At 41.1% G+C, this 17,812-nt stretch overlaps 3 protein-coding genes and 1 pseudogene across 3 annotated transcripts; all 4 read right to left on the bottom strand.

Moving 5' to 3' along the window:
• Nucleotides 1–637: 637 nt before the first annotated feature.
• On the bottom strand, nucleotides 638–2,041 carry LOC143852268 (UPF0481 protein At3g47200-like). Its single transcript, XM_077361672.1, has one exon. The coding sequence runs from the start codon at nucleotides 2,039–2,041 to the stop codon at nucleotides 638–640; it is 1,404 nt and encodes a 467-aa protein (XP_077217787.1).
• Nucleotides 2,042–4,691: 2,650 nt separating this feature from the next.
• LOC143852269 (UPF0481 protein At3g47200-like) lies at nucleotides 4,692–5,807 on the bottom strand. Its single transcript, XM_077361673.1, has one exon. The coding sequence runs from the start codon at nucleotides 5,805–5,807 to the stop codon at nucleotides 4,692–4,694; it is 1,116 nt and encodes a 371-aa protein (XP_077217788.1).
• A 2,606-nt stretch (nucleotides 5,808–8,413) lies between these two features.
• Nucleotides 8,414–9,844, bottom strand: LOC143852270 (UPF0481 protein At3g47200-like; annotated as a pseudogene).
• A 1,431-nt stretch (nucleotides 9,845–11,275) lies between these two features.
• Nucleotides 11,276–12,672, bottom strand: LOC143852271 (UPF0481 protein At3g47200-like). Its single transcript, XM_077361674.1, has one exon. The coding sequence runs from the start codon at nucleotides 12,647–12,649 to the stop codon at nucleotides 11,276–11,278; it is 1,374 nt and encodes a 457-aa protein (XP_077217789.1). The 5' UTR covers nucleotides 12,650–12,672.
• Nucleotides 12,673–17,812: the final 5,140 nt, after the last annotated feature.

Below are 17,812 nucleotides of genomic sequence, written 5' to 3' on the forward strand. Positions count from 1 at the left end.
TAAATAACCAACTTCTCCAAAAGCTTAAGCTATTGGAGTAACTGGTTGTTTCACAGAATATGAAGTCAATAGAAGTCAAACGGTAGGAGACAAGCATTTTGAATTGTCTAGAATTACATCGGGAAATAGTGAATCAGTGGCATATCCTCGGAAAATAGGAGTAAGTAGGGGTGTCATTACCAATATAGGGATGACGAAAGAGAGAGAGGGAAGAGAGAGATAGAGAGAGCATCATTCCCAAGAAAATTCAACCAAAATTCATTAGTTTTGGAAGGATTTGCTTTTAGAGGGGGCAAGGAATCCACATCATCACACAAGTAATTATTACATGGGAGACAACCAAGGGAGACCAATGCTATTTTGGCAACCAAATATGGAATGGCATGCCAAATCCAAACCAAATTCCGATGGCTGCCGAGCTTTTGTGCAACCAAACAAAGCAGTGGGCACAACCAGTGTTACTACAACTCTAGCCATGAACAGGTGGTTCGATCCACAACAATTTTGACATCAACTTGGTTTCATCAATTAAAACTTCTAGTCTGGCAAACGATTTTCCACTAAATTCATTTCTTCATACATGATAGCAATCACATGAGAATTGTTCTTAGCTAAACAATTTCAAATGGAATTAGACCTAAGGAGGGCGGGCATAAGAGAAGATGGAGAAGAAGGTCTGTATGAATGTGAGAATGAGAATAACAATGGCTGCAGCCAAAGACATCATGGTCCATGGATTGCTGAAATAACTATGCACCAAGTTTGCCCTCCAGTAATGCCAATTAGTCTCGCAATATTTGTTCACATCCTTGAACATTTTGGACAGGTACCTATCTTCGTAATTGACCGCCACCCCCTTCGCCAACTGATTGAAAAGAAGCGCCACCTCTTCATCGCTACCCAACATATGATGGATGATCTTATTTTGCTTGAGTATGGAGACATCTTTCGGTGTATTGATGAGACAGTCCATCAAGATGGTGTAGTCTGTGAAGTGAGCTCTTGAGGTAGGAAAGCACTGCTCGAAGGCGATAAAGTTTCGAAAGAGAGAATTGGTAGAATCATAGATAGAGATATGTGGGATTTCCATCACCCCTTTACTAAAATTTACATCCAAGAAGCTACCCATCATCTTCTTCGGCTTGAACTTGACTCCTGCCTCTTTGAGCTCCGTCACTGAGGGGATCAATGTCGGCGGTTCAGGTTGTATTTTGTTGCTTGATGCCAAGAGCCCGCTGTCCAAAGCAAGAGTGGGATTGTATGTGAAGCATTGGATTACAGAGTAGTCTAAAATATTATCCGCAGATGGTGAAAAATGCCAGTAAAATAAGTGTAGGAGATGAAGAACTTTGTCGCTTGGAGGATGAATTCCACTGTTTCTTGGCAAGAGAGGATCGAAGAAATTGAAGGTAAGCCGGAAGAGAAAGGAAGGGATATTCGATTTGTGGACGAGTTCGAATAAAGACTGTAAGACAAAGAAAGGGAGTTGGTTCTCTAGGAGGAGCATGTCATGGGCTACAAGGGGAAGCAGCCAATTTGTGTCATATATGGGATCTTCTTGGGCTTCCTTGTTTCGGCCAGGAACGAACTCTCCCTTCTCCCTTGCCATCACTGCCTCCTCGTGATTGAGGAAAAGCTCGACGATGAAACAACCATCAACCACCATCATTTGAACAAATTCATTGCTCTCAAGGTGGTTGGTGCTTTCAGAGTAGCAACTTCGAGCTCGCGTCTCCATTTTCTTGATCGTTGCTAAGTAATTCTCTAAGCTGAGATCCACGTTTCGAGAGAGAATTGCATTGAGATAGCGCAATTTGTGATCTTCCATGTCTTGTAGGCATTGCTTTCCATGGTGATAGGGGCCTAAGGAGATGATTTTGGGTTCATATGCCTTCTTATCAGTCTCGTAGATGTGCTTGGGGACTCTGTAGATGCTGCTTTGCTCTTTACTTGCAGGCACGCTACTAGTGGCTGCAAGCTTGTGTTTCATGGAAGTAACCCATGCTTCATCAATATCCATCTGTTCATCTGCATTCTCCATCATCCCTTGCTGCTGCTCCTATGACTATCTGACCCTTTTTCTTTTGGAATGAATTAAAGGGAAAAGTAACAAGGGAAACCCGGGGTGATCGAGAAGATCTACACAATTCGAAAGCAAGAATAAAATACAAAGAACAAGAAAACTTATTTGGAGTTTTGGATTGCAAGAATTTCGGAATTTTGGAATTTTGGATTGCAAGAATTTTGGAATTTTGGAATTTTCGAAAGCAAGAATTTTGGAATTTTTATCGTGGAGAAAGTGGGAATGGGCAGAGAAAGGCTGATTTGGAATTTTGGATTCCAAAAATTTCCTACTTTTTTAACATTAGAAAAAAAAGAAGAAGTTGAACCAACCCTATTCAATTCTGATTTAGAAGGACCTTCAATTTATGAAAATGCTTCTCTAAATTAACCAATCATATCACCTTTCTCTAATCTTGAAAAGAAAAACAAATTTCCTCATAAAAAAATTTCAGTAAGAATAGTGGGCCCCACCCATCCGAACATGAGATGTAAATATTGGGCCCCACTACATCAAAATATAAGATGAAAATTGTGGGCTCTACATAATGCATGGGATAGCCGGATAGGGGAGATGGTGGGCCCCACCTAATCAAAACATGAAGTGTAAAATGTGGGTCCCAACATGCTACCATTCTCGAGAAGGGATTTGCCAATTGCTATCTCTCTCTTTTCTCTCTCTCTCTCTGCTTAGATGTTCAATACTGGAACAAAATAAGTCATTAACCAAATAAGCTATTCCAATGACTCGGAAAAGTCACAAATGAATCGATTGACACTAGATTCACCAGTCTCACGCTTCTTCAAGTATCTTAGGGTTGATAAAGGAATCATGAAAAATGGCACTCACCGACAACGGCTATGCGCCCTATGCACTTTTTTTTATCTTCCCCCATGTAGCCAGCACCCAAACCACGTGACATAAGCAACGGGTAGCCTCAACTCCAAAAAATTCAAATAAATTAGAAAGGTGTTGGCCGGCTAGCGGGCACAAGGCAGGATGCTAGATGTACGGTATCTTTTATTCCTTCAGGGACTGAGATTCAGTTGTAAGCCTTTTGATATTTGAGAAAATGGATGTGTGCAAAATCAACAAGTTGGCCCTTTTTGACAAACATAAGCTTGGCCAGTTCAGCTATAGTAATTTGCACTAGAAAGAGTTTATAGGTTGAGAACTTGTGAATATTAGCTGTCCTCTCTATTTTTGTTTTTATGAAAACATTCAGTATGCAATGTCTAAAACTCAACTTTTCCTGGACAATTTTAGGTACCAAGAATGCGTTAGGCTTTAGCATAGAATACAAAAGTTATATGATGCATTAGGCAAGGAATAATGAAACAATGATAACATGATTTCCCTTCATGCAGATGAATTTTGATTAATGATCTAGTGCAAATAGTGTGGATGGATCACTTGCTGATCTAAACTATCCCTTAGATGGATTTATTGTGGCTGATAATTAGGTGAACTATTTGATTGATGGCTTGCAAACGGACGGTTAAAGTGAGAAAAGATTAATGTGATTCTTCTATAATGTGGGGTTCACTTAATGGATGGCCAGTTTGATTGTCCAACCCTCAATGTCCTGTATGGCAATGATTTCCACCAGATTATTCCTCTTTGCTTTCATTGGATGATCTTGACTTTTCAAGTATGGCATGCAAAGGAAGATTGAAACATGAAATGATGGAGATCCATATTCAGCAGGGAAATCTCATATCCAGACATTTGAGCACACCAAAAATAGAAGGAAATAGAAAATGAAACCTTAAATGGCAGTTTCTACTCTCTCTTTTTGTAGCAGTAGTTTGATGGCTGTTAGTTTAGATGGGTGAGATTTTTCACGAGTATACAGTTAGAACATGGCTGATGGTGTAGTCAGGCCGCTCTTGGATCCACTTCTAATTGATTTTTTCTGGATCCTGATAACTTGCTTAACTATGGTGCAATTGAAAAATCTCAGCAAGATGTTTGAGTAATAGTGAACGTCGTGAGAGGTCTGCACTTATACTTTTAAAAGATGTTAACCAGCATTATAGGTTTTGATGAACAGATGTTGCTGGAAACTACAGAAGATATATTCATGGTAGATTGCAGAACATCCAATTTTTGGTCCAAAAATTTATTAGTCAGTAGGATCCTTGAGGAGGGCCTAAATTGATGAATTCTGTACTGTATTCCGAGATATTCTGATATGTGATGAGTAAATCCTTGTCGGATTTCTCACTAGTATGAGAGAATTGAGTTGAGATCCATGGGCATAAAAATAGTTTTCGGGGACAAAACATGTCAACAGATTTGTACAGCTTTGAGGATTCCCAAATCAGGCAGAATGTCCATTCCATGCTAATTTCATCTAGTGCAGCTCTATTAATTTTCTCTAACTTTACTAATTGATGCAACTGCCATTAGTAATTTGCCTCCTGTCGAACATTGTGGGCACAACCAGTGTTACTACAACTCTAGCCATGAACAGGTGGTTCGATCCACTACATTCTGACATAAACTTGCTTTCATCAATTAAAAATTCTAGACTGGAAAAAGTTTTGCTAGGAAATTCATTTATTCAAACATGATTGCAATCACTTGAGAATTGTTCTTAGCTAAACATTTTCAAATGGAATTAGACCTAAGGAGGGTGGGCATACGACAATACGGAGAAGAAGGTCTGTATGAATGTGAGAGTGAGAATAACAATGGCTGCCACCAAAGATATCATGGTCCATGGATTGCTGAAATAACTGCGCACCAAGTTTGCCCTCCAGACATGCCAATTTGTGTCGAAATATTTGTTCACATCCTTGAACATTTTGGACAGGTGCCTATCTTTGTAATTGATGGCGACCCCCTTCCCGAGCCAGTTGAAAAGAAGCGCCACCTCTTCATCGCTACTCAACATATGATGGATGATCTTATTTTGCCTGAGTATGGCAACATCTTTCGGTGTAGTGATGAGACAGTCCATCAAGATGGTGTAGTCTGTGAAGTGAGCTCTTGAGGTAGGAACGCACTGATCAAAGGCGATAAAGTTTCGAAAGAGAGAATTGGTAGAATGATAGATTGAGATATGTGGGATTTCCATCACCCCTTTACTGACATTTACATCCAAGAAGATACCAATCCTCTTCTGCTTGAACTTTACTCCAGCCGCTTTGAGCTCTGTCACTGAGGGTATCGACTTGCATGGTTTACGTGGTCTTTCGCTGCCTGATACTGAGGACTCGCTGTCCAAAGAAAGAGTGGGATTGTAGCTGAAGCATTGGATTTCACAGTAGTCTAAAGTAATATCCACAGGTGGAGAAAGACGCCAGTAAAACAAGTGTTGGAGGTGAAGAACTTCGTTGCTTGGAGGATGAATTCCACTGTTTCTTGGTAAGAGAGGATCGAAGAAATCGAAGGTGAGCTGCAAGAGAGAGGAAGGGGTGTTCGGTTTGTCCATGAGTTCGAATAAGGACTGTAAAACAAAGAAAGAGAGTTGGTTTTCTAGGAGGAGCATGTCATGGGCTACAAGGGGAAGCATCCAATTTGTGCCATATATGAGATCTTCTTCGAACCCTCCTTTCTCCTTTGCCTTCACTGCCTCTTTGTGCTTGAGGAAAAGTTCGACAATGAAACAGCCATCGACCACCATTATTTGAACAAACTCATTGCTCTGAAGGTGGTCCATGCTTTCGGAGTAGCAGCTTCGTGCTTGCATCTCCATTGCTTTGATCACTGTTAAGTAGTTTTCCAAACAGAGATCCATGTTTCAGGAGAGAATTGCATTTAGATAGCGCTATTTGTGGTTTTCTATGGCTTGTAGGCATTGGTTTCCATGGTGATACGGGCCAATGGAGATGATATTGGGTTCATAGGCCTTCTCATCAGTCTCATAGATGTGTTTGGGGACTCTGTAGATGCTGCTTTGCTCTTTACTCGCCGGCATCTTACTAGTGTCTACAAGCTTGTGTTTCATGAAAGTAACCCATGCTTCATCAATATCTACTTGGTTACCTGCATTTTCCATTATCTCCTTCTCCTCCTCCTCCTCCTCCTCCTACTCTCTCACCCTTTTCTTCTTCTTCTTCTTCTCTCCTCTGAAAGCCTTACTTCCTACTTACTGTCGTCAGGAAGAAACCCTAATTTCCTTCTTCATGGTCATTGTTAATGGCCGAAATCAGAGCATAAATCAAGTGAGAAAAGGTTACTTTGGCAAAGACAATGACAATCTCCATTCATCTTTGCTCCACCAGTGGCAAACAGAAAAGAAGGATGTTTGCCAATTAGTCTTGCTTTGCAAAATTATTGTTAAACTGTCATTTTCAGTTACATTTTAAAATGGTTGAAAAAGTAAAATTTTGATGACACATTTGATGACGTGGATCCAATAAAGAGCCCTTTTGCGGCTCTTTATGCAAGGGCTCCCTTGTATCTATCATTTCTCCTTTAAGAATTTTATATTTCAGCTTCTCAACCGACTTTAAAAATGACGTGGATCTATTCAAGGGCCCTTCTTTAGCCCTTGCACAAAGACGGCCCTTCAATCTATCATTCCTCGTCTTTTAGTACCTGATTTTGGAATATAATTGCCATACCCTCAAAAAACAAACAACAAACGGCAGTTATTTTTCCATTAAAATTTGCCATACCCTCAACTAACTGTTTCTGTGAGAATGGTTCACCGCTGAAGGATAAATTCACCCCCTTTAACGTTTTTCTTTGCCTTTAAAACTTAATGAATAACGTTAAAGGGGGATTTTATCCATCAGAGAAGGGAAAATACCATTCCCCTAAAAATTTTAAAATAATAAAACTACCCTCAACCTTCTCTCATTGCACACACACACTCTATCCATTCTCCACTCTTGTAACGTGAACACTTGGTGTAGCCAGCAACCGAATGGTTTAGGGGAGTGATATATTCGACCCCTTTTCTTCCTCGGGCCACCCCCTCTATTGTGTTATGACTATAGCCTTTTCACAGTGGAAAATGGTTGTCCACAAAAGAAAAAGGGGGCAAATACATCATTTTCTTGTTTAGATCTTTGAAAAAAAAAAAAAAAAAAACCGAGCAATGATAGATACAAGGGAGCCCTTGCATAAAGAGTGGCAAAAGGGCTCTTCATTGGATCACGCCATTTTCAGTTACATTTTAAAATCGGTTGAAAAAGAAAAATTAGTTACATTTGTTGACGTGAATCCAATTATGAGCCCTTTTGCGGCTCTTTATTCAAGGGCTCCCTTGTATCTATCATTCCTCAAAAAATACATAGCCTATGCACAAACATCATACAATGTATATTTCAAGAAAAAAAATTACATGGGCCCACTTTGTTCGAAGATTCAAAGTGCCGCTAAAATCATCGCCATAGGGTGATCCTAACCTAGATAGAGAATTATATATGGTGTCATTCGTTAGCAAATTGGAGGGCTAGGGTCATCCAATGGAGATGATTTTTGAAACATAGCCTATTTACATTGAGGCCAAACAATTGATTGGTTTAGATCTTGGAACAATGATCACGAACGCCATTTAATCTCTTCTTTATGTGCTATAATAGGTTGGCCCCATCTTGTTCGAAGGGGCAACAAAAAAAGTATATGATACGTCATATACCACGTTGTTTGAAGGCCTTTTCACAACAAAAAAATATGTGCACATACACACAGACGCCATGCACAGAGGGCCCACCTAATATATGTGCACCTAATTACGGAGGCCATATAGGATCCAACCCATTCACTTGTTTGGCTTCAATGTAAATAGGTTGTGACCCAAAAATCATCTCCATAGGATGATCCTAACCCTCCGATATGTAGAAGAACGACACCATATATAATTCTTTACAGATCAAAAGAGTTAGGGTCATCCTAATGATATGACTTCCGAGGCAAGGCCGATTTATGTTGGGGCCCATTAAATGAACGGTCTAGATCTTTGAACAAAGTGAGCCCAAGTGATTTTTCAAAAAATATACATCGTATGATGTCTGCTTATAGATGATGGGCCTTCTTTATTAAAAATCTAAACAAAGGGAAATGATATATTCGCATGCAGCTGATATTTACACGCCTTTTAATTCTGCGGACACCCATTTCAAACCTTTTTCACCGGTTAAAAGAAAGTAGCCAGTTGGCACAATCAGTGTTACAAAAACTCTCCAGCCATGAACAGGTGGTTCGAACCACAGCAATTCTGACATGAACTTGGGTTCGTCAGTTAAAAACTTCTAGACTGGCAAAAGGTTTACTAATTAATTCATTTCTTCAAACATGATATAGAATTGTTCTTACCGTAACAATTTCAAATGAAATTAGAATTAATCATATGATAATTGTTCTTTGCTAAACGATTTACTATTTCAAATGAAATTAGAACTGAGGAGGGTGGGCATACGAGAAGACTGAGATGAAGGTCTGCGTGAATGTGAACGTGAGAATGAGAATGGCAGCAACCAGAGACATCATGGTCCATGGATTGTTGAAATAACGACGCATCAAATTTGCCCTCCAGACGTGCCAATTGGTCTCACAATATTTGTTCACATCCTTGAACAGGCAGGAGAAGAAACAATTTTCGAAATAGACGCCAACTGCCTTCCCTAACTGGTTGAATAGAAGCGCCGCCTCTTCATCACTACCCAACGTATGTTCTATGATCTTATTATGCTTGAGTATGGCAACATCGTTCGGCGTATTGATGAGACAATTCATCAAGATGGCGTAGCTTGTGAAATGAGCTCCGGATATTGGAAAGCATTGCTCGAAGGCAATAAGTTTCGAAAGAGAGAATTGGTACAATCATAGATTGGGAAATGTGGGATTTCCATCACTTCTTTACTGAAATTTACATCCAAGAAACTACCCATGCTCTTCTTCTGCTTGAACTTAACTCCTGCCTCTTTGAGCTCTGTTGCAGAGGGGATCGACTTGGGCGGTGCGGGCCGTCTTTTGTTCCACGAAGCCAGGGACCTGTCTGTGAAAGCAAGACGGGGCAAGTAGCAATAGTAAGAGCAGAATTCGCGTGATTTCTTGTTAACCGGCAAGAAACTAGAATGAAACAAGTGTAGTAGATGAAGGACTTTTCTGGGGTCTTCGGCTGTAGTTTTAATTCCATTGTTTCCGTGCGAGAGATGATTGAAGAAATCAAGGGCGAGCTGTAAGAGAGAAGGGGTGCGCGACTTGTTGACAAGCTCGAGTAAAGACTGTAAGACAAAGAAAGGGAGTTGGTTCTCTAGGAGGAGCATGTCATGGGCTACAAGGGGAAGCATCCAATTTGTGCCATATATAGGATCTTCTGCTTCCTTCTTTCAGTCAGGAAAGAAGAAATTTCCTTCGTCCATGGCCTTCTTCCACTCGATCATTGTCTCCTTGCTCTTGAGGAAAAGCTCAACGATGAAACAGCCGTCCACCACCATCATTTGGACCAATTCATGGCTCTCGAGGTGATCAATGCTTTCGGAGTAGCAGCTTCGCGCTTGCGACTCCAATGCCTTGATCGCTGCTATGTAATTCTCTAAGCTGAGATCCAAGTTTCGAGAGGATTGCATTTAGATAGCGCCACTTGTGGTCTTCCATGGATTGTAGGCATTGCTTTCCATGGTGATAGGGGCCTATGGAGATGATTTTGGGTTCGTAGGCCTTCTCATCAGTCTCATAGATGTGCTTGGGGACTCTGTAAATGCTGTGTTGATCTTTACTCGCCGGCTCGCTGGTAGTGGCTGCGAGTTTATGTCTCATGGAAGTAACCAATGCATCATCAATATCTACTGCATGTTCCATATGGTTATCTTTGTTTTCCATCATCCCTTTCTCCCCCTTCCTCTCTCAGCCTTTTCTTCTTATATAAGGAAAATGAAAATCTAGTCATAGATGTAGGCTTCTTCCCTCTTTCCTCGATTCTTCCTGCTTTTCTTTCTTCTCACCAAAGTCCCATTGATCAACAGCCTTGATCAACGGTCCAACCAGAAAATGTAAGTGGGCCACGGCCAGTTGTTTGACTATTGGGTACAACATAGTTGCTGCCCTTGGTGTTTGATCCAAGGGCAGCCTCTTATAAAATCGGCTGCAGATACACACGGACCCATATAAAAACTCCCTTAAATGGCAGTTTTTTCTCAGTTCTAGTTGCAGTTTGTAAATGGCTGTGTTAGTTTAGATGGGTGTTAAGACTTTTTTCTCTTAATTGAATTTTAAGGAGTCAATACTTTTAGGTCGTCTTGAAGAAAGTGTGTTAGTTTAGATGGGTGTTAAGACGCTTTTCTCTTAATTGAATTTTAAGGAGTCAATAGTTTTTGGTGGTTTCGAAGAAAGAGTCTCTGCCTGCATCAATGTTCAAATTTTATCAAGACACGCTTCCAAAGGCAAAGAGTTTTAAACTAAATGCTTTCTCATAGCTAGGGATGGGTACGAGTCAAATGGGATTTCTTAGTTGAACTATTTACTGTACCCAAGGTAAGGAACAGAACTACAAATAAAACTGTCTTCAGGATTTTTACCTGGGAAGTTTTCACCAGTATTCAACTTGAACATGCTTAAGCATTGTGCAAATATGTTTAACAATGATGTGCAGTCCCACTGCCAATGGATCCACTAATTGAATATTCTGGGTCCTAATAACTTAGTGCTAGTGCAAAATCTCATAGCAAGAATAGTGCAGATCTCCACGGAGATCTACAATTATATTTAAAAGATGATAACCAGCATTATAGCAACCAGTTTGGATAAACAGATGCTGCTGGAAAATATATAAGAATCATTAGTTCATTACTATTCGCGGAAGATCCGATCTTTGGTCCAAAAATTAATTAGTCTGTTAGACCCTTAAGGAGTTTTAACTGATTTGTAGAAGAACTTTGAGAATTCCCAAAATAGGCAGAATTCAATATCCATGCTAAATTTCATCCATGCAGCTCTATTAATTTCTTCAAACTTTGCTAATTGATGCAACTACCATGAGTACTTACTTTGCCTCCAGTCAAGCTGTCAGTGGAAACAACCACTGTTACTACAAATCTCTGGCCATGAACAAGTGATTTTGAACCACAACAATTCTGGCAAGTACTTGGGTTTATTAATTAAAAACTTACAGACTGCAAAAGGTTTACTAATAACTTCATTTCTTCAAACTTGATAGCAATCACATAAACTATCAATAAATCTAAATGAAATTAGAACAAATCAAGTGATAATTGTTCTCTGCTAGACGATCGACTAATTCAAATGAAATTAAAACTACGGAGGGCGGGCATACGAGAAGACGGAGAAGAATGTCTGTGTGAATGTGAGAGTGAGAATAAGAATGGCTGCGACAAGAGACATGATGGTGCATGGATTCCTGAAATAACGATGCACCAAGTTTGCCCTCCAGATGTGCCAATTGGTCTTGCAATATTGGTTCACATCATTGAACAAGTAGTAGAAGTAACAATCTTCGAAATCTACGGCCACCCCCTTCCCCAACCGGTTGAAAAGAATCGCCACCTCTTCATCACTACCCATCATATGTTCGACGATCTTATTCTGTTTGAGTATGGCGACATCATTTGCGGTATTGATGAGACAATCCATCAAGATGGTGTACCTTGTGAAGTGAGCTCCATAGATTGGAAAGCATTGCTCGAAGGCGATAAAGTTTCGAAACATAGAATTGGTAAACTCATAGATTGAGAGATGTGGAATTTCCATCACCCCTTTACGGAAATCTACTTCTAAGAAGCTACCCATATCCATCTTCTTCTGCTTGAACTTGACCCCCGCCGCTTTGAGCTCTGTCGCGGAGGGGATTAACTTGGGAGGCGCGGGGCGTATGTAATAATAATAAGACAAGAAATCGAGTGCTTTCTTCTTAACTGGCAAAAAACCAGAATGAAACAAGTGTAGGAGATGAAGGATTTTTCCGCGGTCTTCATCTGTAGGATCAATTCCATTCTTTCTAGGCAAGAAATTATGAAAGAAATTGAGGGCAAGCTGCGACAGAGAAGAAGGGGTGCTCGATTTGTCGACAAGTTTGAATAAAAACTGTAAGACAAAGAAAGGGAGTTGGTTCTCTAAGAGGAGCATGTCATGGGCTACAAGGAGAAGCATCCAGTTTGTGCCATATATGGGATCTTCATCGGCTTCCTTCTTTAGAAGGAAGATCTCTTCTTCCTTCATTGCCATCTTTGCCTCGGAATTGAGGAAAAGCTCGACGATGAAACAGCCATCGAGCACCATCATTTGAACAAACTGATTGCTCTCAAAGTGGTTGATACTTTCGGAGTAGCAGCTTCGCGCTCGCACCTCCATTTTCTTGATCTCTGCTAAGTAATTCTCTAAGCTGAGATCCATGTTTCGAGAGAGGATTGCGTTTAGATACCGCCATTTGTGTTCTTCCATGGTTCGTAGGCATTGCTTTCCATGATGATACGGGCCGATGGAGATGATTTTGGGTTCGTAGGCCTTCTCATCAGTCTCATAGATGTGCTGGGGGACTATGTAAATGCTGTGTTGATCTTTACTCGCGGGCTCGCTGCTAGTGGCTGAAAGTTTCTGTCTCATGGAAGTAACCCATGCTTTATCAATATCTACTGTTGTATGTTCTCTATGGTTTTCTATGTTTTCCATCATCCGTTCTCCTCCTCCTCCTTCCTCTCTCTCTCTCTTTCTCACCCTTCTTCTTCTTCTTCTTCTTCATATAAGGAAAATGAAAATGAAGTCATAAATGTGGGCTTCACAGTTCACACTAGGCCATAGATTTAAGTAAATGTATTGCTAGCACCACTCGCATCTCCATCATTCTCACCATGTGTGTTCAGGATTGTCTGCTCCCATGCTTAATGGAGATCCCATCTGAACAATCAAGGGTTTGATCGAACTTATTTTTGGGGGACCCATTTATAACTTCCCGTCAGAATATCATCTATTCAGGGTGGGACACTGGATTTTCCCAGATGGTTTTGTGGTGGCCCACAAAACCAACTATCATTATCAGTACATCCATGTGCTTACGATACATGGTGGGTCGAGAGTTAGATGGGAGAGTGAGCATAACCCATCTAACTAAATTATTGTCTATATGACTTTTGGAGTTTCCCCCCTTTCATTTCTACTTCTTGCCTCTTTCATCGTTTCGTCCTACTCTCCTTCTCTCCTCTCACCAACCTCCCATCTATTGACCAGAGAAGATTTTTCTCCGAATTCTCATGTCACTATTTTCAACACAACAAGTTACTAAAGAAACCCGCGTGGATAGTGATCAACGGCACTGATTAACAATCCTATCTGCAAATGTAAATGGTCCAGAACTCCTAAAAACATAAATATCTAGCTTGGGTCGGGTTTTTAAACTTTAACTCAAATCCAACCCCAGAATTCTCAGGGTTTTTCAATCTGAAACCCAACCCGCCGGAGACCCCATTGTTTTTTCAGAGAAAATTACGGAACGTGGGCATTTATTGCAACATGGTACTAAACGGGGTACCTTTCATCTTATGGACGAAACCCGCACGATTCTTCAAAAACGGGTGGAAAAAAGACCCCAATACCCTTCCTGACATAATCAGAGCGCAGATGGAGTTCTCGTATTTGATGGAAGGTGGTACACCTCTATCCCATGAATTAGACGAAGAAGGCCTTCATCTGCTCCATGTCATCCACCAGAGTCTCCTTCCTTACCAGGTATTAACAATTCTGGCAGCCATGAATTTATATTTTCATAAATTAGTGTCTTCAAGTGGTGAGAGAGGAGGAGCATGGATGGGAGAAGGAGAGAGATTTGAGCAAACGAGGGTGAGAAGTGGGTAGAAATCAGCAAAAAGGCTGATCCTATTTTGAGTAGATTTTTTTCTTTTTATTCTTAAGTTTCCTCATTTTTAGCCATTTCTCAATCCCATCTTGCGCCTTTCAAACCTCTCTTTCTCCTACGCCCCCCCGGCCCCTCTATCACTACGTGGAGACACTAACCTGTTTGGTTGCATGGGAATGCTAATTCTTTGTTTGGTTGCCAATATTGCATTAAAACTCCACTCCCCAACATGCTTGGAACATTATCATTGCTTTTTTGCCCATGTGGCGCCGATGTGGCACTAATGCCCCCCCTTCTCATATTCAAACCAAATTATACCGAAATGGTAAAATTTTGATGGAAGAAATAGTGTCTTGTCTTATTCTCTCCCTCTCTTCACCTCTATATTCATAACGATACCCTACTTTTTTCACTACTCTCTGGACTGCCGCACAACCAAACACTACGTACCACTAGTCCACTATTCTCTGAATCTTAATTCTAGACATCTATGCTTGTCTCCCCCTTTTGACTTCTTATTCCACTACTCTCAGAGCCACCCCCGAGCAACCAAACATAGCTATTTATCATAAAAAAAAATCATGGTAGCCAAACCACCGTAAGGCAATAGCTCTGGCACCATGTCAAAACAACCAATTAAGTTGATTTTATTTAATCATTTATACGTCAACAGGAGCTAACCACGTTCGAGTTCGAGTGGTGTACGGTTAAGATGCACAAGAACCAACTCATGGTGCACTGCGTGTTAGCCCTGAGAAGCTGTGGAATCAAATTTCGAAAGGGAAAATCAGACAAATTCATGGACATCAAATTCCATAAGAGCATTCTCGAAATCCCTCCCTTGGTAATCCACGACTCAACCAAATCCATCTTCCTCAACCTGATGGCCTTCGAACAGTGCTACCCCCATTGCAACAACCATGTTACCTCTTACATCAGCTTCATGGATGGGCTGATCAATTGCCCAAAAGATGTTGGTTACTTGCGGCGGCAAGGGATCATTGATCACGGGCTAGGGAGCGAGGAAGATGTTGGGTATATAATATAACCCATGTATGTTCTAATATAAGCCCAATAAGATAATGGACCGGTGTAGTGGGCCTATTTGGGCTAGAGCCCACTAACCTATTAAAACCCTAGTGTATCTAATATATATAGGGGCTGGAGGCAACAAACTTGGTATTCCAAATTAGATACCTTGGGTGTAATGCTTCAAGCAACCTCTTGCTTGACCTAATTACTCTAACAATCTTGAAGCATTAGAACCTTAAAAAATCTTTTTTTGTGATCGACTCTCTCTCTTTCTCTCTCGTTTTGATCTCTTTTTCGTCAAGGTCAGGGATAACACGGTTCGATTCCTGTTTTTGGGGTTCTTTTCGAACTCAAATAATCAGTTCTTTTCTCACGGTTTGAGAGACCGTGTCTCATCCCCTAATCGGCTTCTCTCTCACCGTTGGCTGCATATCACCACACGTCTGGAACTTCTTCAATAACTCTTCAGATTTGAAAATCCCTTTGTGATTTCTCTCTCACGCTATTGGAAGAAACGGTGGTGAACCCACCCTCTTGTAAGAGACTTGTGTCTCTTTCTCCATCGTTGGTTTTTTGCCAAAAAAGACACGTCTGTCTTTCCTACCTTGGTCGGTCTCTCATTCTCATTGAAGAAAGCCAAGACTTCATCTGCTGCAAATATGATTTTTGCTTGGAGGCTGAAACATTGGATCCACTCTGAATCCTACCCTCTCTCAATCGTATTGGGCGTGGGTTTCTTCAGACCCACAGATTTTTTTTTATTTGGGAATGGGATCTGTTTTCTGGCCTATTCAAACCCTCGATATTTCGCTCAGTTGGGTAGAATTACAGTGGTGTAGACACCCCATTTTGACCGTGCCCTGCACCTCCTTGTTTTGTGCATAACTTTTTCAAATCAGTGTGTATGGACCCCAAATTACACTCTAGACTAGCTCAGGGTCCCACCGAGGTCCCTGTAAAATTTCGTCGAGAACCGAGCGCGTTTGCTCAGTGAACGAACCAAGGGAGTGAGCGCAATGCTGGCCAAAAGGGGGATGAATCATCTGAAAAGGGGGGTGTCCAGGGGTAGAATAAAGGGGTCAAATTTATCATTTTGTTTTTGATAAAAAAAAAAAAAAAACCATCGAAGGTAGAGGAGAAGGGGATTCTCGTTAAAAAAAAATCAGAGAGGGAAGGGAGAAGAAGAGAAAATCTCAGATTCAGATATGAGATTTTCAGGGAAAATCTCAGATCTGGATCTGAGATTCTCGGGCATTAAAGGAGGTTTTTCTTCATTTTTCGCAGAGGGGGTAGAGGAAAAAGAGGCAGAAGAGAGAAAGAGAGAAACTTCTCCGGCCACTCCCCGATTCCGATCAACCCCCGCTACCATCTTCCTCCTCCTCTGCGATCCAAGGCACCACCTCTAACCGGAGCTTTGATCGGCCGGCCACCTTCTCTGAGACCAGCAACCCCACCTTCTTCTTCTCTGCAAAACCCCTTAAAACCCATTTTGAAACCCTAATAGCAGAGAGAGAGAGAGAGAGAGAGAGGGTTTTCTCGTCACTCCTCCGGTAAGTTGGTCGGGGCTCCGATCGGCCTTGTCTTCTTCTTCTTCTTCTTCTTCTTCCCAAATCTACCACCATCTCCGGTCAACCCTCCCGTCGGCCAACTCCATCTCCACCATATAGGCCGTCCATCTCCACCACCGGTAGCCATCAACCCATCTATCTCTACCATCTTTCACCACCACACAAACCCACAGCCACCATCAACCGACCGCCATTCTCCTCCCCATAACAGCCACCTCTGCAAATCCGGCCACTCCAATCACCTCCATCTTCCACCTCAACCCCATCTACAACCTCCAATTGATTTTTCACCCAAACCCATCTCAATCTCCATTTCCATCGTATTCTCAACCCCAACTCATTTCCACCTCTGGGCATTTGCAGTTTTTTTTTTAAGCTACAGAAGTTCTTCTCTTTCTCTCCTCTTCTGCAACAAGACCCATCTATTCTTTCTTGATTCCGTAGATCTAGGGTTTCTAAAAATTCTTAGTTGGACGGGCGTGGCTGTAATTCTCTCCAGCTCAAAATACTTCGCTAAATTTACCAGGTAGCGTCATGATTCCGCTCCGAGATCTTGTTCAGATCATGCCCTAAAAGAATCCAAAACTTAAAAGAAGGTAAAGCACAACAATTTCCATGGATGCCTTTCGCAAACAAGCAAGTAAGCTCAGAGAACAAGTAGCGAATCAGCAACAGGTGCGTGTTCTTACAGCTTGCCTCTCTGTATTACTTTTAAATTTTGTTTTATGTCTTAGGGACTGTTTCAATCTGTTTTCTGTCTTGGTATTTATCTTCTGTGTTCAATGAGATTGCCATCTTGGAGTTTTTTTAGTGGAGCCTTTTTGAGTTGATGATTGATAAAGAATGAGTTTGATGTTATTGTTCTGCTTCTTCATTTTTTTGTATGAGATTTAGGTTATTTCCTTTTAATTAGGGTTGGCATGTGATTTTGGACAAGAATCATACTTGAGTGAAGTTTGTTGGAGATTTGAAACTCTTGTAAACGAGGATTCTGTTTCTTGATATTCGTCCTGTTGGGATTGGTTTCTTATTTGCACGCATGTAGGGAATCCTTGTGGTCTTCTAATGGAAGAGAGTGAGAAGGGAAGGTTTTAGACGGTTGGGGCTTCTCTTTAGAATGAGTGCGTTGAATGGTTTCCGCACTGAATCTGATCATTTACAAATAGCTTGTGGATAAGGATATAGATAAGGCTATATTGTTACTCAGGACCCTTTATATGTCCTTAGACCTGAGGGGTCATAGTGGTTTGTGGGCATTCCTTATGGTTTTGGTCCATCTCAAAGTATTCCTGTAATGGGATCAATCATGGATGGTATTGGGCCCTAGAATAACCCATGGGATCAATAGGGATTCATTGTCATGGAGACTGTTCCTCTTGTAGTTTG

The sequence above is a fragment of the Tasmannia lanceolata genome, unplaced genomic scaffold, assembly GCF_043159265.1.
Source record: "Tasmannia lanceolata isolate RefF3 unplaced genomic scaffold, GAP_Taslan_0.1 ptg000019l, whole genome shotgun sequence".
Taxonomy (NCBI): Eukaryota; Viridiplantae; Streptophyta; class Magnoliopsida; order Canellales; family Winteraceae; genus Tasmannia; species Tasmannia lanceolata.